This window comes from Cyprinodon tularosa, unplaced genomic scaffold (genome assembly GCF_016077235.1).
Source record: "Cyprinodon tularosa strain WSP-4 unplaced genomic scaffold, ASM1607723v1 ctg60, whole genome shotgun sequence".
In the NCBI taxonomy this organism is placed as follows: domain Eukaryota; kingdom Metazoa; phylum Chordata; class Actinopteri; order Cyprinodontiformes; family Cyprinodontidae; genus Cyprinodon; species Cyprinodon tularosa.
Window position 1 is genome coordinate 521,056 of NW_024039341.1, and position 24,138 is coordinate 545,193.

The 24,138-nt window shown below is 39.0% G+C and overlaps 1 protein-coding gene across 1 annotated transcript; it reads right to left on the reverse strand.

The window, feature by feature from the left end:
• Window positions 1–11,321: 11,321 nt before the first annotated feature.
• cited4b (Cbp/p300-interacting transactivator, with Glu/Asp-rich carboxy-terminal domain, 4b) lies at window positions 11,322–13,984 on the reverse strand. Its single transcript, XM_038307136.1, has 2 exons — window positions 13,776–13,984; window positions 11,322–12,939 (listed from the first exon to the last, which is right to left on the reverse strand). Exon 2 carries the CDS (start codon window positions 12,932–12,934, stop codon window positions 12,161–12,163), a length of 774 nt encoding a protein of 257 aa, XP_038163064.1. The 5' UTR covers window positions 12,935–12,939; window positions 13,776–13,984; the 3' UTR covers window positions 11,322–12,160.
• Between the last annotated feature and the right edge of the window lie 10,154 nt (window positions 13,985–24,138).

The following is a 24,138-nucleotide window of genomic DNA, read 5'->3' on the forward strand; positions in this document are numbered from 1 at the left end:
GTCAACAGGACAATTATTGGTTCTATTCTGTAGAAATATGAAATAGTAACAGAATGAAACCAACAGAAATGTGAAGGGAAATTATACTATGATGCTCTAATTAGGGCAAATAATCCAATTTTTGAGCCTTGCTAATGCTATGTGGGATGGAAAGCTAAAGCTGCATATTGTGTCATTTTGGCCCAGGTGTCGCCACAGCAAGTCTTTATAACTTTCAGAGTATTTACACCAGATATCTGTCTTGACACAAGTGCAATTCTACCACAGATCCCCAAATTAGTCGAAGACTAAGTTGCTAAAGTCTTTACCATAGAGGGACTCAAAGCTAACGCTGTAAATTACCATAAAAACATCAAAACTGTCGGTCGCACATGGTGGAGGCAGTATCATACTGCAGGGATACTTGTTTTGGAACTGCCATCAAAGTCCAGACCTTAACCTAAAGGCTGATTTATACTTTGAAATTAGGCCGTCTGCGTAGGTGTCGCAATGAACGCAGAGACGTCCCGCCCCTTCCGCAGACACTCTGCTGCACCTCTCCCAAATTATAGGGGACCGCAGAAAGGAGGCCTCTGATTGGTCAAACCTACATCCACTCTACTCATGCGTATTTCCTGTTTGGTACCTTACTGGCTTGTTTTGTTTGTATGACTGCCATTGTGGAAAACAACTCGTGAAGCTGGACCAGCTAGAGGAGCGAGGTGCACGAGAACGCTGGGACCCTTTTGCCACCTGGATCCCCTCTCTTTTTCGCCCTCATGTCCCTCCGTCGCACAAACTTGCCACCATTTCCTCACCACCTCGGCCGTATCTAGACCCACAGCTGGTTTGTGATTTTCCCCTTTTGCGTTGTGGTGTGGAATAAACATAGCACTGACCACGCTTCAATATTGAGCATAAGTCAAAAATATCTGAGTCATACCTGCGACTAGCACACTGCTACACACTGCAGCGGGAGAATAACCAGCCCTTAACTCAGAATATGTGGGAAGGCTGGCAATTTCCTCATCACAGATGGCATTTGTCCAATCTATGCTTGAATTACATTATGAAAAGAAGACAAGGCAGAATTATGTAGATGGGGAAAACCCAGGAATGCAAAATTCTACTGAAGAAATGACTGAGGGTGGCTGAAAACAACAGCACGCCTGCCTTTTCCGATTTGTAGGCATTCCTTTTGTTTACAGTTTACTTGTTGTAATGTGGCCAAATATCAAAAGGTTTCAAAGGCGTAAGACTTGTGAAAGGTACGTGAGGCGAACTGGGTTCATGATGTGAAAACAAAGTAAGCTCCACCCATCATCCTTTTAAAAGCAAACTGACAACTGGAAGGTCGGTTTTGTCCATAAATGACTAGATCACTGAGCATGTGGTCCAAAGTATAACTTCCAGTGAAGCAACTCTGCTAACAGAAGAATTCAACCACACCCGCTGAGTCAAAACAGGAAGGTGCACCACACAATGCTGAAAACAGTGACCAAGGTTGTTACTGTCAGAAGCATGAATGCATGTCTGTGTATCCTTGAGCATATGACACACACACACAATCTGTGCTGCATTTGTTATGCTCTGGTACATGTGACGAGCCCAGCGCTCGTGGTTGATGCACGCGCCCGCTGATGTGTAATAGTAGCCAGTGTCTTGTGCTTTTTATAGAAGTAACAGCTCCTTGTGGTGCTTGTTGTTTTTGTGAAGAATGCAAAGTCAGGTTTCTGTTTAGTTCCGAACATTAAAGAGGGATTTTTTTTCTTTGGTCAGCTGCCACTCTCATTTCTTTAGTTTTTTACTGTGAGATATTGTGATACTTGGGGAAATCCTGCCCTTAGTATTTACCATTAATGTTCTACAGAGCTCCTCCATCCACCACAGTCATTGCCTAACTGTCAGACAGTATATGAAACATCAAAACAGTTTCGCTTTGTATAAAAGGAAGTCTTGCGGGCTTGCAGTTCACGCATAGCTGTGACAAAGATAAACGACTTTCTCAGGGCTTTACTTTAGGTGTTGCATTGTGGCAAAGAGGTTGCCATACTTTCTCCTCATCAGGTCTGACTTGTTTTCTGCAGACCATTAGAAACAAAGGTTCAAAAACAAGAAGCTCATTTCAAAAGCCTATCTCTGGTTGAGAAGAAATTCCATAAAATTTTTATGGACGCAAACACAGGAAGGCGATCAAGTTTTTTCAGTCCTTTATCAATCTTTTCTTTTTGTTTGATTATATAGTAACTTTTATTTGGTAAAATCTTGGTTGACATATTCTTATTATTTCTATTTCCCTCTTTGTTTTGTTGTTCTATTCTCTTTATTTAAAAAGTAGTTTTCATGCCGTTGCAGGTTTTGCTGTTTTCATTACATGTAATTATTTTTCCTATCCAAAATGATGTGGGGAAAACCCATATTATTGCATTTACTAAGGGTGAAAATACAATCTAAACATAAATGCAACATAAACCTGATTGGTTGGGCCACATATGGAGGCAACAGCTGTCATCGAGCATTTGAGATAATTGGCAATACACCAATCTTAGATGTCTGTGCAGGAATTTAAGTTTGTTCTGAACCACTCAAAGAAAGAAATTGTATAACCCAAGTGCAGATTCTACCTCAGATTTTCTGTTAGATTGTAGAATGTATTGTTTTTTACAGCCAGTTCCCCAGGTCTTCAAACAGCAGCAAAGCAACCCCAGATCATCAATCTACCATCACCATGTTTGACTGGAATGTTTTCTTTCATATTTAGGATTATATATTAGACTTTCTCAGCTTTCACAATGTTTCATTTTTGTCCTGTTAGTCCAAATAAAAGATTTTCTTATATTTTACTTGGATGTTTTTCGGTAATGTAAGGAACTGTTTTCTTTTTTGCGTTAGCAATGTTTATTACCTGAATTTCCCAGGGATTAATAAAGTATTATTGAATTGAATCTTTGAAATTCTCCGTGGTTGCCAGTTCCTGGAGTAATTCTGATAGGCTGGCCACTCCTAAGGTTTCATGTTTTTTATCTTTTGTGTGTGTATGTCTGAGTTTTTGGTTATCTTAAATTCGTAGAAACAGTTTTGTTATCCTTTGTAGCACAATTATTGTCAAAGACATTTTTCTTATTGTCTTCTGAAATTTCCTTTGATTGTAGCTTGATGCATTTGTTCTTAGAGATTTCTTAACTGTCATTGTCAGACAGGTTCTTATTTAGGTCATTTCTTGATTCTGCAGCTCTGGCAGAACTAATATCTGGGTGTGGTTCCTGAGTTTTAACTCAGCCTTTCCACCATCCATTTTAAAATTAGGGGAGAATCGCAAATTATGATTGAACAAGGGGTGTAATCATTTTTTATTTTCGCATATTAAATGAAGTCATAATTTTAGACTGCCTTTTGTATATCCAAAGTTTATATTTGTCCTACTTTGTAATTTTAGAAAATTGATGTGTGGCAAAAGAACTCGAACTGGAGAAAAATATAAGGGACCAAACATTTTTCTATGATTTGTTTTCTTTTGTATGAGATATTTTTCTAAAGTAAGGTGGGTCTGAACTCTGTCCTTAAACAGATTTTTTATTTGTTTAGAAAATTATTATAAAAAGACGTGTCTGATAATGTAGTTTTCTTTTTTTTTTTTCGCACCAGGGATTTTTTCTAGAGGCCACAAAGTACATTACAAAAGTCTTGACTAATCCTTTGTTTATTTGTTTCAATACCTAAGACACTAAGACTTTTTATGCTCTAAAGGAGTGGCTCTCAGTTTGTTTTTTAGAGAAGCACTAGTTGAGTAAATTGTGTAAATTATATAAGCCCAGAAACCTATTGTTCACAAACCAGAGCAGACCTGTTTCTATGTTCAGATGCAGAGACAGTCCCCCTGCAAAAAAAAGAAATCTTAAAAAGCAAATATAAATTGGTGAAACTACTCATTTCTAAAGTTTTCTGAAATGTGAATAGACAACAGCATCATGTGAAACATGCCTCTCCCTTGTAATAGACACATTGATGTTACATCATCAATTTTGCCTGCAGGTTAACATTCAACAAGCCTTGTAAGAGCTGCTCATTGTAACTCCACCCCCCATCGCTCAGTAGTCGGCCTTTGGTAGCATGTGCTCGCCACTGTCACCACCAGATTAGCAAGCAGGCTTTAAGCCCTGCTCACAAAGACACTGTGTACAGAACATAAACTGTGCTAATACTGCTCGTTTCCATTTGATCCCTATGAATCTTCCTCCCCAGAGTCGGCCTAAATAATTTCCCAGCTGGCTTTAAAGAGGTCAAATGCAATTTTTCCAGAGAGTACAGGACATGAACACAACAGTTTGAACTTCCCTATTACCGTCTGATGAAACATATTGTCTTGCAGAAGTGTTCGTACCTTCTGAAAATGTTTTACTCATAAGTATCTTTAAGATGTTGCTTCTTTTGCATTCAGCCTTGTTTTCAGATAATCTTACATATGGCCCAGAGGTAGAACCACTTCATCTTTATGCAAATCTCAAGTCTTTGTCATTAAGTCGCCAGTCAAATCTCAACTAATGGGAGTCAACTCATAGTCGACTTTTAAGTCAAGACATGAACTCAAGTCAAGACCCAACTCTGAAACTTTAAATTTCCAAGTCCTTTCAATGATGAAAAAAAGTAATTATATATCAAATGTAAAAAAAACATGAATATGTGTTGTTTTTAAATCTGTATTTATCACAACCAGTGCAACTTTAATTTGATAATGAATTAAGCTAGCTAAAGTCGGCTATCTCATCCCAGCAAACAAAATTACCTGCTGTTCATTCTTCATCTTCAGTTCAGATTAAGTTGCAAATTGTTTCATCTCCATCTGCGATTCTCTTGTTGCATATTTTGCATACTGCATTTAGTTTTGTGTCGAGTACTTTAAAGTTTATATACACATAGAGACATCATCAAAATTATATTTTTTAACTGGCAGTGCTGGAGCTCAAGCAAAAATACGTACAGAGTGTGGAAAGACAGAGATATGGAGCTTACTTATTAATATGACATCAGTAACATTAATTATTGATGCTCACTTTAAAAAAAAATCATTTTGGGTCAAATAAAATTGAAAAAAAGTACATCAACCTGAAAATATCATCTTAATTGCTAAGCAGGGTGGTGGCAGCATGATGCTTTTCCTTTCAAAAATGGGAAAGTTGATCAGAGCTGATGAAAGGCTGGATGGAGTTTAATACAAGGAAGTTTTGGAAGAAAACCAGAAGCTGGAATTAACTTTAGGTGGAAGGATGTTAAGCGTTCATCAGGGCAACTATCCTTAGGATACAGAGTCAACTACGGAAGAAGGTTAATGATCAGGACATAATTGTCAGTCACAATTGGCCATTCAAATTCCTAACTTAAATTCTATTATTGATTTCAGGCTGTACTTCAAAACTAATGTCAGCAGATGCTTCCTATCCAGTTTGATTGGTCTTGAGCTGTTGGGCAAAAACCTAGGCATCCAAATTTAGAGAGCTAGAAGGGACATGCCCCAAAAGACTAGCAGCTGTGATCAGAGATATGCGATTCTAGAAATTATTGACTCAGGGGGATTGAATGCAAATGTACACCACATATCAGATTTATATATTTTTTTTAAAGAAAGAAAAGGAAATTCAAATGATTATTTCTTTGCAGTTGAGCTTTATGTTAGTCAATCATTTAAAATGCTGCAGCCAGAATTCTAAAGAAAATTAAAAAGAGAGATCACATCTCTCCTATCCTGGCTTCTCTTCATTGGCTTCCTTTTAAATCCAGAATAGAATTTAAAATCCTCCTTCTCACATATAAAGCCTTAAATGACCAAGCTCCATCTTATATCAGAGATATGATTGTTTCTTATGTCCCTAACAGAGCACTTTGCTCTTAATCAGCAGCTTTACTTGTGGTTCCTAGAATTTCTAAAAGTAGAATGGGCGGCAGATCTTTCAGTTTTAAGGCTTCTTTCCTGTGGAACCAACTACCAGTTTCAGTCTGTGAGGCAGACACCCTGTCTACTTTAAAGGGTAGGCCTAAAACTTTCCTTTTTGATAAAGCTTATAGTTAGCTTGGGTTATCCTGAGCTATCTCTATAGTTATGCTGCTATAGGCTTGGCCCTATGTAAATAAACTGAATTGAAAATAAACAAACAGAATACAAATAAAGACTGGTTTTAAGATGGCTAAATAAAAGACTTGTGTTTCTGAAAGGCGTTATATGTTCATTTTGCAATACAAAGAGACTACTCTCTTCTAAAAAAGAAGATTTGAGATTTTTTTAGTGGTTGAATGACTCTGATCACAATCAGGCTCCTTGTGTTTTGTAATATCTGTAGCAACAGGCTAAATATCCTTTCTGTCGCTGTTGCGAAACTGCAGCTCCGGAACTGTTTTAGCCATCTTATTTTAAAAGGTTCAAGTATTTAATCTTTACCACCTTTAACATTGCTAGGACACCTTGATGCTTTAGCCAGCCAGACTCAGAAGTGTCAGCTGTTGCGAAGGCAAATAAATTATTTACACCACCTCCCTTAGACTTCAAAGAGCTGACAATACGCTCAACCCCACATTTCGGTACGGGGGTTGGAGGAGGAGCTCCCAGTCACTAGGCAACATCTATGTCATCTGCCCCAACATGCAACAATCAGTTGTTTATTTAACTGCCAAGGCTCAAGAACCTTAAATATCCCTGAGAAATAACTGGGTTTACAGTGGAGTGAAAAAGTAATAAGCACCTTAGACCTTCACAGTTAGGAAATGCAATCAAAAAACTGAATCAAAAGAAAGAAAATTAAAGAAAAATATTAGCTATCCAAAATACCCAGTAAAAAAGTAACTGTCTTCATGTTATATCATCAATTTCCTTTGATAAAACACATTTTTTGTAATATTTTTTAAAACTTGACCTAATTGGTGTCTGTCCAAAAGATTTGAACAATTCTAAAACCTATCTAGCAGCAAGAAGTTGTCTGCAATATCAGAAAAAGAAACACAGCCTGTCCTGATGTGAATAAAATGAAGAAAACAGGAGACAAAAAGTCCTTCTTTTTAGAAGTAAATATTCCTTTGCATGAGTGTTCTACCAAAACTATTTAAATAAATAACCATCGACTCATCTGGGAGGTCTAAGAAGAACAAAAACGCCAAAAACCTAGTTTTAGATAACTCTGGGTCTAATTTTCTTTATCTAAGCTCAATGTTCGTGGTTATACACTATCTAACACAGGGTGCTTCAATCTAGGCCTCTAGAGCTACCATCCTGTAACCTTTAGATGCATCTCTTCTCTAACACCCCTGAATCTAAAGGCTCAATCCCCTCATTTAGCTCAGCAGAGGTTCAGTTCTAGCACAACTCACTATAAATAATGGAAAAAAATGTTTGTTCATCAACTTGACTTAAAGCTCAGAAGCGAGTTGATCAATGATCTTAAGCACACTCAATTAAAAAAGGGTGTTCACATGCAGAAACTTGGGCTGGATGGGATTTTATCATTTAATCCCTAAATAACTAAAGTAATACTTGTAAACAGTATTTTGATATATTCTGCTCATCTTTTTGGTGCAAATTGCAAGATGATTTGAACTATTTTAGTGTTACAAAAAAGAAAAATCTGTAAGTGTACAAACATGTTTTTGTTGCACTGCACGTCTTGAGATGATAAGATACAGAGCCTTCATGTGCGATAATGGATTAAAAACAGATCACTGCATCCTTTTCAGGGAAGAAAAGGCAAGACCCCAACAATCTGAGCAAATGTCAAGGAGACACACAAGGTGACTGTTCAGCTAGAAAATCAGGAAGTACGGCTTGAGCAACATGTCCACTCTATGAACCCTGCCTGTCCAGAGGGAGCTGCTGTTTATTTACCCCCTGCCAACTCAAACACGCAGACAAGGTTAATGAAAAGATCTTTAAACAGAGAAAAAAAAAGACCTCTTAGCTTCCATGGTAAAGTAGGGAAGATCGAACACGTGCTGTGGTCACCTTTTTTATCTTAATAACAAAGCATAATATCTCTTTGATATAGCTCAAATTTCCTTTGTATTTACCCCTTTAAAGTAATTCTCCGATTGGTGTTGGGGAAATATAATGAAAGCGGTTGCTAAGTTGAATCACACTGACTGTTAAGAAATCACTTTACACAATCTAAATGCTCTTTCATCCCTCATTTAGAGGTGTATTGAAGTAAGCCTATCTCTAACACCTCAGGTAAAAGGAGGGATCTCAGTGAGCTGAGATGTGACATAAATCTTTTCTCTTCTCTCCTGGATACACACTGATACTGAGGTGTCCCTGTTAGCCTGTTTGATCAGGTTGTGCCCAGATTCAGTGTGTGTGTGGACATGTGGGAGACCTGGCCATGCGTGACAACAGTAAATGACCACCTATCCGTCATTGGCGCCAGGGCTGGAGATTAACGTGAGCTCAGGCTTGGCACCAGCTGGACCACAGCCTGGAAAAGAGAAAAACTGAGCAGTACTTGATACACAGCTACAGAAAATGCTCAGTTGTTGAGGTTGAGAGAAAGATTGATGTTAAACTGCATTGTGAAGACGTTCAGAGAAGTACTTTGTCTGGAGTCCTAGAGATTTTGTGGGAAAAACCCAGAGAAAAAAAAAATCCCCAGGTAGCAGAGATGAAAAAAAAAAACCCCTCTAGCTAATTTCTAATAAGCTCTTACATTTTCTCTCCTCTCCCTTTCTTATTGTACGTCTTTCTTTCATTGAGTATTTCTGTAAGTATGTGGCTTTTGGGTTTCTGACTTATACAGAGACAGCAGCAAGCAACCACAGGAAGAAACGCTGATGTATGGAGCAGTTGCTGTGGGTGGGTTGAAAAAGAAAGATACAAGTAACTGTATGCGTCCCACCCTGCTTAGCCTGCGTCTAGACTGGCCTCGGTGAAGCAAGTAGCAGTCATAACAAGGGATTGGGAAAGCAAACAGGGTTGTTCAACGTAGTTAACAGTTTTTGCCCATGGAGTTACAACCAAGATACAAAAGCTCAGCATTTAATTGGGGCAAAACAAAGAGCTCAAGAATAACATACAATTATGAGATACACAAGGAGCCAGAGTATTACGTGTGCCAGCAAACCAAAGGACAATCTCACCAGATTGGCACTGGGTAAAGAGCTTGCAACTGTCAATGAGCAATGTGCCAAGACTGTTGGCCTACTTATGAGCCATTCTCTTGTCAATGTCTGACTAAAGAAAGAAACATGTTCATTTTACTTAAATCAAACCCTCCACTTAGTCAAACACATCTCACTGTCTGTCATCAGCGATACCACTTTTCAAACCGAGCCCTCCAGCTATCAGCACAAGTGGATAATTGAGCCAAGGGGTTTGCTTTAACAGGCGAGTTGAGTTTAAAAAATTGAGCAATCAGCTAGCACTATTTTTACAAAGCTGCTCTCATTTCCCCTCTTGTTACTCACGACGCCGCTAAAGATGCCTCTGTTGACAGTGTGGAAAAAGCTAACCATGCTGATGACATTCCCAACATGACCTCAATCAAGCATTTTCACAGCCTGGAGTCACAAAACCATTCCAGCAGCTCCGCTACTACACAAAGTCTCTTTAACCTCATTTTACAATGAATGCAATTATACCAGAATGGTTGTGTGTCTGAGATTGCAATTGGACAGCAGGCTTATTGGCTGCTGCTTTAAAACAGTGAAAACTTTGTGTTCACCTACATCTTAGAGCCAATAGACTCTTTTAACTATTCGTTTTGAGTAGGCTAGAGCTGTTTGCAATACCATTTTCAATAATAAATCTCTTAAACTTTTTCAGTTTGCTTTTCCGTTGCTGAAACTCTTAACAAAACTAATTTTGTTTTATCACATCACCTACTTTATGATGCCATCAGCAGAGTTACTGTTCAAATAAAGGTAAATCCAATCTGGGTATAATTGCCCAACATGTCCAGTGAGAAATTCAACTCAGATACATCTTCATTCTTGCTAAATATAGAGGAAAAATAATTACCAACTCCTCACAATATAACTCCTCAAGGTTATATTCAGTGGCAAATATTGAATTTTTTTTTAACCTGATATTCCATTAGATGAAGGTAAATCTGTTAGCAGCATCACTAACAGTGCTGTCCTTCCACTTTGATATATAAAATGAATGCTCCACATTTTTCAAAGCCCTTGACAATTAGACTGGCTGTCTTTCAACATTTCAGGATGGTAAGGAAGGTATAAAGAGAAAGAAAAACGCCACATAAAACAAAGCCTACTCTTGAAAACTTTAGCTGCAGTTCTTCACCAAGTCTAACAACCACTGGAGGCCATCTACAAAAGGTCCCTTGGGAAGCTTGCCAGAAAAACAGAAGCCCTTCTATCTTATCAAAACAAATGTAAATGCCTGGAATTTGCTAAAATATATCAGGACATGTGCTGGAACTGTTTGCTTTTTCCAATTGCGATAAGATTAAGCTTTAAAAGCAACAAAACATTCTGTTAGGTTTTGCTTAACAGGACAACAAAATCTGAAGAAGTACCTCGTGACCAGTGGAAAGTGCATTGCAAGATCTTTGTTGTTGGCCCATTTCCCTTTCAAAAGCCCTATAACCTTTAGTGCGTATGAATGTATTATCCTTTGACATATAAGACAATACAAAATTATATACTTTGGCCATAAAAGGAATCCAAGTCCTTAGCTGAAATTATAGAACAAAAATGTAAAAAAAACATGACCGAAATAGATTTACTACAGACATCACCCTCCCACTTAATTTTCCGGTCTTGAATTATAGAAAATTGTTTTGGTTGAGCTGAAAAAGCTCAAGATAGTAACAGCGAACCGTCTACATTCTAGAACTGTAGTTTTGAAACAGTAGTACAAGTACCGCTGCTAATAACTGGCCACTTAGGCTCACTCATTGCAAAGAAACAAAACAACCCAACATTGGCTCTTAGCATTATGAGCCAAATGATTGCCTTTTTTAAAGAATCCTACCAGAAAGCAAAATTAACAATGTATAATGTGGAGTCAAATAGCACAGCAGGTAAAAAGACAAGTAGTTCAAGTGCACCAATCCTTCAGGGAGTGTAGAGAAACTAGTGCTTGTGGCAAGTACTCCATTTTCACTTAAGAGTTGGACTTGGGAAAGACTAAATTCAATTTGGAGATATTGTAATTTAGGTTCACATTTAGTTTTTAACCACCATCAACTGTAAACATATTTTTGTTGTGGCTGTCACCAAGTTACATGCAAAGTGGATCTGGTAGATTTTGAGGCCAAGACAAGTGATAAATCTCAAACTCCCATACTCCCCTTGATTTTTGCTGTCTGAGGGAAGAGTTATGTAATGAATTAAAATGCAGGCCACACTTCTATCCAGGCCATTTTTATTGATCGTCAAAAACCCCCTTCACAAAAACCACCCCCCAAAACAAAAAGAAAAAAAAAAAAAAAAGTATTGGAACAATATAAACAACCAATAAATAAAAATCTGCATGATTAAGGCGGTTCTACATCTCCAATAGAACACAAATAGTGTGGACATGTTGGAGTTATACAGCTTCATACAGTACAAGCAGTAGATTTTGTTTTGAGAACATTACATCTTTAAAAGGCCACACTTTACCAAACATTAACCAGTTTTCTTGAAAGTGTGCATTCTAATGAACCACTTTATCACTTCTGTGATTAAACAGAAAATGAGCATTGCTTTGTTTAATGAGCTAATTTCAATATTAAGCCAAACAGAACAGGAAAAGTTCAGGGGCAGAGATCCAAAATCTTCATATTCCTCCACAAACATGTTTTCAAGAAAATATCATAAAAACCAATTGGATCCCAAAACAGCGAAGGCGACTCTTCTATTTATCAGTTTTCTCAGATAGGAATAAATAAATACACCTTTTTTTTTTTACTGGTAAACTGTCACAGAGTCCAGACTTAGAGGCTACATAGTGTCATAGTATTGTTCAGTGGCTTTAAGGATTTCTTTGTTACATTCATGTCCAGGATGAGAAACCATCTCCAACCACAACCTAAACACAAGCTGTGGATATCCAGAATCCTCTCCTGCACACCCAGCTCCACAACTTTAGTTGTACGGTTCTTTGCTCATAAAATCATAACCAAACAAACTGCCTCTCTCCATTCTTCCTGGACAATGCTAACTCCTCCTCCTCCAAGTGTGGCCATTGCAAACAAAGATCCTTTCAGCAGCTGACAGTGCTTGGTTGCTGCTTGCTCACAAAGTCTGAGATAAAATCAAACTCATTCTGGCCCAGGTAGAGTTCTGGTAGCTCCTGGACCCGGTCCAAGCCCAGTTCCATAACCAGTGATGTCAGGACGTCCTCGTCAATCATGTCCGCGTCCATTCCGTTCAGGGCTAACGCGGGCCCAGCCATGTGCTGCATGCTAGCCAGTTGAGCTGGGTTCATGCGGTACTGGTTTGTAGGCCCCATGTGGTTCCCACCCATAGGTCCCAGTGGGTGTCCATGGTACTGGGTGTTTAGCTTCTGCAGCTGCATGCTGGCCATGAGCTGCTGAGACGTTAACCCTCCATTCATGAACTGTTGTTGCTGCTGCTGCTGCTGATGTGGCGCCTGCTGTTGATGCTGATGCTGCTGTGAATGCATGTGATGCTGCTGTTGCTGCTGAGGGTGGTGATGCTGCTGCTGTTGCTGCTGAGGCTGTCCATTGTACATCATGTTACCAGAGGTCATCTGGTGATGACCTATCTGGGCCCCGTTGAGCTGTCCGTTCATGGGCCCGCCCACCATGCTCTGCCGTTGCCTCATGGCAGCCTCCATGCTGGCCTGGTTGCCTCCATAGTGCATCATCTGGCCATTGGGAAGCGCCCTCATACCCTGCTGGTTGGCGTGCTGTTGGTGACCTGCCTGCAGGCCGCCATTCATGCCCATCCTGTAACCGTGGAGACCAGTGCCTGCTGAGCTGTGATTCATGGGCATCATCATATGATCTGCCATGCCTCCTGCGTATGGACATAAAACAGTGTCATTTAGGAAGAGCAAAACTGTCTCATAACAGGTTTAGGACTTAGATGTGATGCCATCTAGTGAACATAAACAATGTTGCAAGACTGGATGTTTTAATCTTATGTGAGACTAAGGGGAAAAAAAGAAAACTCCTTCAGAAATTAATTTAGTGCGTTTCCTTTAATGGGGGACATCATAGCGGAACAAAACATGTGCTTGGATATTTGCCTGGTTACGGAGGAGCACAGAAAAACCCTGGTGGTGCGCTTGATTCTCAAAAAAAAAAAAAAAAAAAAAAACGCTTTCCCCCTTTGTGCCAAAGCAAATAACGCCCAGGTTTAAAATTACAGGTTAACATAGGCTGGGCGCGTTTTCAAATGGAGGAAAATCCTAAACCTTAAACACCGCTTCTTAAATCCCACCTATATGCACGACAGCTGGTGGTGGTGGTGGTGGGGGGGGGGGGGGATCTGTTAGATTTTCCCGCACGTAAGGTTGCAACAAAGAACACTGACATCGTGCAACACATCTAACAGCTGAATCACCACAAAACCAAACGAGGCGTGCAATAACAGTTAAAATAGTGCTTATATTTCCCTGGGATATTATTGTTTATTTATCCCATTTCCCACGCACTAAATCTGTTTCAATGTTTTTTTATTCAAAATAAAGAGTCTATATTTCCGTTTTGTTATAAGCGACTTTGAAACAAGGGAATACAAACAATGGAACACGAGTCCCTGAAACCATCAAAGAGCGAAATCAAAAATCCACATTTCCTCACAACAAATAAACAGATTCTTAAAAAATAAAATAAACATGTATCGCTCACCAGTGTCCGCTGCGTTTTCTCAAAGTTGCGCGACTTGAGTTTCCCTGTGCGAGGCGAAGCTCCTCCGGATTACAGGACGGTTTCCTCGGGGTTACACTTCATGCTCAAAGTAGGGAACGGTGCGCACAAAAGACTAGCGCATCAGATCTTGAAACGACTGCCTATTTTCTGGGTCAACTCAGGGATTATGTACATCTAAAAAGCTCAGAGGAAGGCAAGTCAGAGGGGAGGTGGAGCCTCGGCGCTGTCGCTTCTTTGTTCCTATTGGCCCTACTTGATATAATTGTGCATGGGCGTAGAGAGAAAAAAGGGGCCGTTGGAGAGTTAAGGAAACATTGGTTAATTTAAATACCCTCCACCTCACTCTTTCCCTTTAGAAGATAGATAGATAGATAGATAGATAGATAGATAGATAGATAGATAGATAGATAGATAGATAGATAGATAGATAGATAGATAGATAGATAGATAGATAGATAGATAGATAGATAGATAGATAGATAGATAGACTTAGATTTATTTTGTCAATTTGTATACACAAATGTAAACAAAAAGAAATTTCTTTGAAAAAAGCTCTAGACAATTTCATTTTTTAAAGTGGGACCTTGAAAAACATTAATAACTACATAAAAATAGTAAAATAAATATATGACTGTATATTTACAGCTCTAACATAATTTTTTTTAAATATATAAATAAAATAACCCTTTTTACACAACATTTAGCAGTCTAATGGCAGTGGGGAAGAGACTGTTATGGAATCCGCTGGACCTGCATAAAATATATATATATATATATTACCATTGAATTTCCAGACATAACTCAAAACAAAGCTAAAGAAGTATTTTGGAAAGGGTTTCAAAATAGTTTTTAAGACTTGACGAACCATATTTGGAGTCATTACCCACAACTGGAGAAAACAAGAGGAACAGTAGTGAAGCTTCCCAGGATTGGTCATGTTACAAAAAAATTTAAAAAAATGACACAGAGAGTAGCTTACTCATCAACCTTGATGATTAAAGGCCTGTTTTACACTGGTTAGAATGCAACATGTTGATCTGAATGATGATGTGGAATTGATGCAACAATTCCGCAACATTTCAAAGGGTTTCATGAAGTTCTTAATAGTCCTGCCCCTCTGCTCTTGTATGTTCAGTACACAGCTAGGGGCGTAAGGTGCACAAACCAGCTCTGGTTAAAAGTTCTTAGTTAGGTCCAAACACTGGAGTGAACAGGCGTTCTCAGTCACTGGACCCAATGGCTGTATAACAAACAAATTGCCTCCTGACATCACACCACTCTTGACCTTTTTAAGTACATGCCTAAAAACTAATAATTCAGGTTTCTTTTAATATTCAGCAATACAGTTTCATATTTTTTTATAATCTTTTTGTGGCTGCAAAAAGCAGAACCATTGTGGGACAATACATTTGTTTGTTGTTTTTTTCATTCTGTTGTTTCTAGATAGATAGATAGATAGATAGATAGATAGATAGATAGATAGATAGATAGATAGATAGATAGATAGATAGATAGATAGATAGATAGATAGATAGATAGATAGATAGATAGATAGATAGATAGATAGCTTAACCTCCTTATTACACGTGTTTTTGTTGTGAGCGTGTTACCCTCGTGTGTGTATTCACACTCCATCTCTAAGATCCATGAGATTCCTGTTAGTACATGTGACCCAGCAGTCTGCTGGCTGGCTGCAGAGGGAGGGCAGAGGAATGTAGCCTCTGTGCTATTCTAAGCCACTCAAGCTGCAGGCTGCAGTGTAACCACAGCCACTCCTGGATGTTCATTTGCCTCAATCATGCATTTTACATGGCTCTGGATGCATACATGTGTTTTTCGGCATGTCTTAGCATGTGTGGTTATGTGTAAATTTTGGTCTGTCTACACGTCAATATCTCACATGCACTCATGTCTTTATTGCTCCATTCAGGACAATGACCCCTCTCCTGTTGTTGCAAATGAATAAAAGCACTTTTGGTTTAAGCAAGCCAGTCCATTGTCAGGGTAATTTGTCCATAAACAAGCAGCCACAGGCAGAGGTTTGTCATTGGGTGACATTGTCTATGTTGTAAGCCACTCCCAGGTGTGGAGACGCTTCTGAGAAAATCACCCAACCAGGTAGTGCAAACAAAAACACATTGAAATGAATCAAAGTTTTTGGTTTGCTTGATTAAAAATTATTTGAGTCAAGAATAGCATCAAAAAGTTATTTCATTTAAATGAGTCAATTTATTGCATCAGTTTTGGTAAGAAGTGATGATTCATCCAACTCAGGACATGAGAATGAAACAAGATAATAGAAATATTTTACTGGAACTAAGAAAATCCTCTCTGCGATTCACAAACAGTATAAGATATTATAAACTGGTTTAAAGAACCTGCAATCCCAGAAGAACACCCTAATCAGGCTTTACTGGTCTAGATTTTGCTGTTTTTAAGCTTTTATAATAATATAAAAATGGTTCCTGATACAAAAAAAGCTTCAACATATTTAGTTTATGTTTTTGCACATAATATAAAGGTTTTGTTAATCTTAATGTTTTTAAACTATGTTCATTGTAAAAATCTTGAATCTCAGGCTTAATCAGTTTGAGGGAGAGCTCATCAAATAGGAAAAAAAAGGTACTTCAAAGTTTTTCATAATTAAAAAAACTATTAAATACCTCTTTACTTTTAATGTCTACAAAGGACTCCAAAGAAAATGCCGACATTAACATGGTGAACCAGAGGTAGTCTGGAAACCTTGAGCAGAGTTTCAGCTGGGTTCCTACTTAAAGATAAGCCTAAACCAATTATGGTCTGTTCAATTTGTCTTGGATGCCAAAGCTGGGAATAATGTCACCTACCAAACTGAGCACGTTGTAGTTGCAAAAGTAGTGGGGAATTGTTAATTATTATAAAAGGAGGTTGCACAGAGCCATGTTTGCTACTGGTTTAATGAAAGACAAACTGTTAGAATTGCTGATAAACCACATCCATGCAACGTTCACTACATTTTGCATGTGCATCAACTGTATTGAATACATAATATTATGGATGTTGTGCAACTTCTGACTCTTCTAGAGGTAGTCTTGATATCAGTGAGTATTCCTATTGTATCTCAAACTGGGGGGGTCAAAATATTTTTCAGAGGCAACCATGTGAAAAAAAGTTAAGCACAGGTTTGTTTACTTACTAGTCTAAAGCTGAATGCTTATGGAACTTTCGCTATGCAACGATTGTGGAAGTAAAAGTAGAAAATACATCATTCATATTTTGCATTTTGTAGTCTTTAAAATATATATAGCCCTACTGTTTTAACAGTTTTGATTTTACTCCATAGATTGATTCACTTTTCTGGATGTAGTCATTGTTTTTAGGGGAAGCGATTTCGCAAACATTGCCTACAGCCTCTTGATATCTGACTTTCTGTCAGGACATATACTGTAGGTGTGGCTCCATGTTTGCAAGAAGAAACACAGACACCAGAGAGTTTCACGTGACTATATTTATGAAAGAAATAGACAAACAACAAAAAGACACCTCCATAAAACTTTGTAAAACTGAAAATAAATGCCCCATACAGTTTCATGATAGTTTTATCTTCTGAAGCAAAAATGAAGACTTGCGTTGTTTCACATCTTTTTAGTAACACATTTTCAGTCAGTGATAATGGTAATATTTGTGTTTTCTTTATAATAGCCATACATGTGAAATATACATTTACGTTTACATTTTAAATTTTGGGTTTGCAGTTTCCAAAAGATGGCTTTTTTAAAAAGAGATGTTTTTCTTGTCTTTATGATCCTATCATAGACACTGTGTCTATCTGTGTGGAAGATACTGGATAATCTTTACAAAGTCCAATCTGATGAATGTCTGTATTTTATGGCAGTGAGAGTGCTTCGGTTGGAAGTGGTTATTTGAGGCAAATGCTTGAGAAACAAGATAAGGAGGAAACACTTATAAAGCATCTATGTGCTAACAAGAGGTAGACTTGATTTAGAAACTTTAAAAAGCTTATATTCATTATTAAGGGTGTTTGGAAAGTCTTATGCATATCTTTTTTTCTAATAAAATGCAACAATTACTTTTATGTGAAAACAAAATAAAATTTATTCCTTACAGCTTGTGGGAAATTAGAATGTAAAAAAAAAATCAAACATTGATGATGTGATAGGAACAGGAAATATTTTTTTTTTCACAATTTCTCTCTCTGCTCCAAGCTACCAATCAAACATGATATAATCAATATGCACTGCTTTTCCACTAAATATCTCTGTGTTTCTTTAATAAATAAAAGTCACAAAGGTTTGAAGCATTCAGAACTTTCAGTTTTGTAGCTTGATAACGTTAGTAATTGAACTTTGCCCCACCACATGCTATGTGCAACGTGCCGAAGCAATTAAGACATTTCCCATTGTCTGAAGTCACCAAACTAATTCTAGTGACATGCAACTGATCACCATCTGTGGATTTTTTTAGGTACACCTTATGGTGCTAGTTTAAACCCTATTTTATCACCTTAACCGCTTAACCCTATCCGCCTTTTTTATGTACTGCCTTTTATTTCTAAGTTCTCCAAAACAATACCCATCTGATCCAGTATAGGTATTGGGCTCGGATACCTATGTATTTTACAGATAAGAAAATTCCAATTCAACCCGCAAGCATTTCCAATCCAATGGCTGCCTCTGTGCTGTAATGTTTTGTGCTTGAAAGTCTCCAGTCTGCCTTTTTGGCTGTTCTGCTAGCTGGTTGCTAATATCCAGAAGAGAGCCCAGTTTCCGCCACTCATGAAGAAATCTGTTTCCTGTCAGGAAATCCAGGTTACTGTGAATGTTTATACTTAACATTGACGGTTGCTTTCAGTGGGACTTCCGCCTATCCGTGACCCGGTTTGAGCCACTGCTGTCCTGGGTTGGAGAACAAATCACCTGGACAACAGAGGTAGGGTGAGACGCCATTATGGAGCTTAGACAGGTGAAGCCGGAAATCAGTTCGAGAGCTCTAGATCAGATAGATCATGGCCAAAGCAAGGGAGATGCAGCAGTTTGCCGGATCTAACTCAGGAGGAGAGCGGAGGACCAAAGCAGTAGATCAGAGAGACCTGCCAGGGCAACAGAGCACTAAAGGCTGTGGAGAGGCAGGAAGACAGGGAGGAGGACGGCAGTAGATCAGATAAGTCAGCTAGAAAGAAAGAGCAGGAAGAGGCGGTGTCCAACCAGGGCTAGCATCTATCCTTCTCTATCCTCGATTTTGAGTAAAAAAGCTAATCTCTTCTGTGGGTCACAGTCATATCTACTGTCTGAATGGATTTCACAATGAGAATTTAAAGCTACAGTGTGTAATTTTCAGCGACATCTAACGTCCAGACTGCAGACCGCAGCAACTTGAACATCTCCCCCCCACTGCTTCTCCCCCCCAACAGTACAGCGAGCGTTATGGGACAAAATGTCTTCCACGACGTCCGCATCACCTACCTTCTCAAGTGATGAGGTTTGTTTACATAGATAATTTTACAGATAGTATTTCATTAGTCTGTGTGTTCAGTACCGTCTCAGTTCATCTCTCTCAACTTGCCGTAGTTACTTTCGAGCGTAATGGGCGATCTCGCAATCGCTAGTTTGTTGGCTCTGCGCTGCCGTAGCGCAAAGATGTCTGCCTCCATGGCTGCGAGACCCGCTCCTATGTAATTATAAATAACGAATTCTAAGGCAACGCAAATATTATGGTTAAGAGGCTGAGCTCGTAGATGATGATAAATAACATAGTTATGTATAATATATTACATTTCTGACTGTATATCCCTGTAATTATTACACACTGTAGCTTTAAAAAAAGTTCAGAATTTTCAGCATCTGTGACAACATATTGAGAACAACAGCAAAAGGAGCTCTGGTATCTACATTGGCAGATACCCAAATTCTGGGATCGGATTAGCAGTGAAAAATGTGGATTGGTGGATCCATAAACCTAGACCGGTTTGGCCATGCTACCCATTGAATCCCATTTATGATACTCAGTTTGAACCTCAGCAAGTTATCTCTGTGCTTAAATGCATTTAATAAGTTAATTAACAAACAATCAAATGGATGGTCCTAATAGAGTGTAATTTTAGGAAATGATCCAAAGCACATTAACCAGCATCCACTTCTTTGAACTCTCTGCATGAATTCAATAAAGCCTACAGACTCAATCTAGAAATGTATTTCTCACTATTCTAACCAGGTCCTTTGCTCAAAATCTCTTTAAAGCAAAAACTCGGCTGAAGTGCATTAAAGTGAAGATGGCACACGGTAACTGTCTGCTAAGTGATGTGATAACAACCATTTTCCCTGACTCTGAAAGTTTGTTGAAGAAAAGAAACTTAGCAGATGTCTCAACAATGGCATAATGGAAGAACATGATGGTTCTCACAGACAGTCAATGAGCTTAATGTTTTGGTCAAAGAGCATCTAAAAACTATTGCTTTCCTAATGGCCCATCCCACTACTTCACCAATGCTCTATAGCGCTTGAAATCAGATAAACAAAGTCAGAAAAATGTTGAAAAGTTGTATTATTTTAGTATATTCACAGCTACACAGGGGCATATGTATTAAAGCCTTTCTCTGTTAATTATGGGGATCTTCTACAAAAAAAAAAATGATTATATCAAACTAATAAAGAACAAACATGTTTTACATAAATGTGGCTTTAATGAACATAAAATTTAATACCTGCTTAAATGTTGCTATTTCAAATTATAATTCATTCAAAAATAACCGCAGATATTTTTCGGTTGGAGTAGAGTTCTTTTTATCCAAGATTCTGTAAACTGTGCTGTAATCTTAGCTGCCTAGAAAATGGTCTTAATCGACATTCTGTTTTCCTTCTGAGTATAAACAGATTAAGTTATTCAATAAGGCGGCTGTGCTCAGGGCTACGACTGAGGGTAGAGCTCACATTTTATCACAGTAATACATATCAACTGTCTGAAACACCTTAGTTTATAGGTTTTAAAAAACAAATCACTACCTTCCCGGTACCTTTCTAGACATAGGACTTAAAGACAAAGAAGTAGACAATACTCTTTTTCTTAAAGAGGTAATTGCATGCTGTAAAATTGATGAATTACTAATAACCCATTTACATTACCCCACTAAAACTGATCCCTACCGAGCTTGATTCAGTCAACCGCGCCGAGCTTGGTTCTTACCACCATTTACACATCACTCTAGCACAGTTCCTCACCTCCTATTGGCGGTCCACGGTACTACAGCTCTCAAGGTGGGAATTACATGAATTATAATGGCGCTGCCTGTAACATTCTGTAACTTATGGGCCTGGATAGCGTCCTCCGTCTGACTCTCGGAGCCTCGATCTCGCATTATCCCAGGTTGCACCACACTGTTATGATGTAATTTATTGGTTATGACCTGAGAAGAAGTTTGTGTTGTGAACAGCTGAAGAGATCTGTGAATTGCAAATAAAAAAAACACAGGAAAACCCACAAAATGAGTCAGCTGACTGTAAATAACAGATTATGCAGTCTCCTCATTTGCTCTTTTTTATCAGAGTACTAAACAGTGCCGAGCCCTACTGTTGAACTAGTACTAGATTTAGCCCCAGTTCAGTTGTGTCTGGCATGGTCCAGTTCACTTGCATTTAATTTACAATCAACAGTTATCTTGGTACTGTGCTTGGACCATTCTTGGCACTATTTCAAAAGGCTAGTGTAAATGGGGCTCGTTATACTCCCCGCGGCAGTGTGTCGCAGTGAGCTTGATGCAGACATTTTCGATATATGCTCAATTTTGAGCGTGGTCTGCGCTGTACGCCGAGGCGGTGAGGAAGTGAGGGCGAGTTTGTCCGACAACAGCGGGACATCACGGTGAAAAAGAGCGGAGATCCAGGTGGAAAAAGAGTCCCAGCATTCTCGCGCACCTCGTTCTTCTAGCTGGTCCAACTTCACGAGATGTTTTCCGCAATTGCGGTCGTACAAACAAAACAAGCCGGTCTTCTGTCTGCGGCTCCGTCTGCGTTCACCTACAATTTGGGAGAGGTGCAGCAGAGTGTCTATGGAGGGGGCGGGGACGTCTTTTTGTTCACTGCAACACCTACGCAGACGACATAGTTTCGAAGTATAAATCAGCCTTAAGATGCAACTCCTGGATTCTCTTAATGTGTCTGACCAGTATCATCGGTTTTTTAGTTGTTGGCTGTTATTTATACACTTAAAATTACCATACAAGTGACAAGAACAGTGATTCCATTTTTTATTAAATTTTTATTTAATGAAAGCTAAACATATCTTTTGTATGGTAGGGATATGGTTTTAAAGGGTTGTTTATTTATCTGTATTTATTTTGATAAACAACCTCTTGAAGTGTCACAATGTAGCCTAAATCTTATTTATTCAGATGGTAAGAGATTTCATCTAAACAGAAGAAGCGAGAGACCAATTATGATTCCTAACAGCAACATTAGTCATCTATCAGTTGGAGTTTGAACAATCATAATCTAACAGATTGTTTATTATAAAAAATTAATAAAAAAGCGCAATAGTTATGACTAGCTAAAATGATTCAGCGTAATGAAAAAAAAAAGTCCCTCCATGGTACATCATGTTGTTCAACATTAGCTGAGATGAGCACTTTGAAGTTCTCTTAATGTATCGTAAAGGAATAAATGAATTTCCAAAAGCTGAGCAACATGACTTGGTACCAAGGAAAAAGGGCAGCACCAACACACCCCTATAAAACTCATTACATCACTGGGTTGCATGTGGTTCTTTAGAAACATTGCTTATTAAGTCACTGGGGAAATTTTTGCGACCAGAATTGAATAAGCAAAGTTTGTAGGGCATTCTGCACGTTTCACACGATCACTGAGGTATGAAGTCTGTTTTCCATATTTTTATCATTTTGTGTATCCTTGCCACGGCTCTGACAGATAACTTATAATTCAACTGAATTGGTGAAACTGTGCACTCATTTTCTGCTCTTGAAACTAAAAGTTAGTTTCTCTCTCTCTCTCTCTCTCTCTCTTTCTCTCCCAGTCAGTGTGGGGGAGGGCTGTTATTGTTCTGGTAAATGAGAGAGTCTCTATAAATACTCCCAGGGCTTTCGTGTCCTTCCTCAACCACCAATCAACAGTAACTGTTCAGCAGAGCAATGAAAGAGCTTTAAATCTGAGTCAAGGCTGAGATAAAAGCAGTGTGGGAAGATTTTATTCTAATGTTTTGAAAAAGGTGAGGAAGGACTTTGGATGGAAGGGGGGCATGTGTGTGTTTGGGGGGGGGGTCTTGGTAACTGCCATTCACTAAGAAGTTGCCATGAGTGGGGGAGCCCTTGTGTGAAGGTCTTGGTTTGGATAGAGACATGATTGGAATGTGGTTCATGGAGGGAGTATTTCATCAACAGTCTCTGATTGTGACACATGACAATAATTTATGAGTGATGTTCTCTGGGATTTTTCAATCTCTCACAGCTTGATAATGACACCTACACTCACCGGCCACTTTATTAGGTACACCTGTCCAACTGCTCGTTAACACTTAATTTCTAAGCAGCCAATCACATGGCGGCAACTCAGTGCATTTAGGCATGTAGACATGGTCAAGACAATCTCCTGCAGTTCAAACCGAGCATCAGTATGGGGAAGAAAGGTGATTTGAGTGACTTTAACGTGGCATGATTGTTGGTGCCAGAAGGGCTGGTCTGAGTATTTCAGAAACTGCTGATCTACTGGGATTTTCATGCACAACCATCTCTAGGGTTTACAGAGAATGGTCCGAAAAAGAAAAAACATCCAGTGAGCGGCAGTTCTGTGGGCGGAAATGCCTTGTTGATGCCAGAGGTCAGAGGAGAATGGCCAGACTGGTTCGAGCTGATAGAAGGGCAACAGTGACTCAAATAACCACCTGTTACAACCAAGGTGGGCAGAAGAGCATCTCTGAACGCACAGTACGTCGAACTTTGAGGCAGATGGGCTACAGCAGCAGAAGACCACACCGGGTGCCACTCCTTTCAGCTAAGAACAGGAAACTGAGGCTACAATTTGCACAAGCTCATCGAAATTGGACAATAGAAGATTGGAAAAATGTTGCCTGGTCCGATGAGTCTCGATTTCTGCTGCGACATTCGGATGGTAGGGTCAGAATTTGGCGTCTACAACATGAAAGCATGGATCCATCCTGCCTTGTATCAACGGTTCAGGCTGGTGGTGGTGGTGTCATGGTGTGGGGAATATTTTCTTGGCACTCTTTGGGCCCCTTGGTACCAATTGAGCATCGTTGCAACGCCACAGCCTACCTGAGTATTGTTGCTGACCATGTCCATTCCTTTATGACCACAATGTACCCAACTTCTGATGGCTAC

Bases quoted from the DNA above. Each gene is read 5' to 3' on its own strand.
- cited4b (XM_038307136.1), bottom strand. From the start codon at position 12,934: ATGGCAGATCATATGATGATGCCCATGAATCACAGCTCAGCAGGCACT.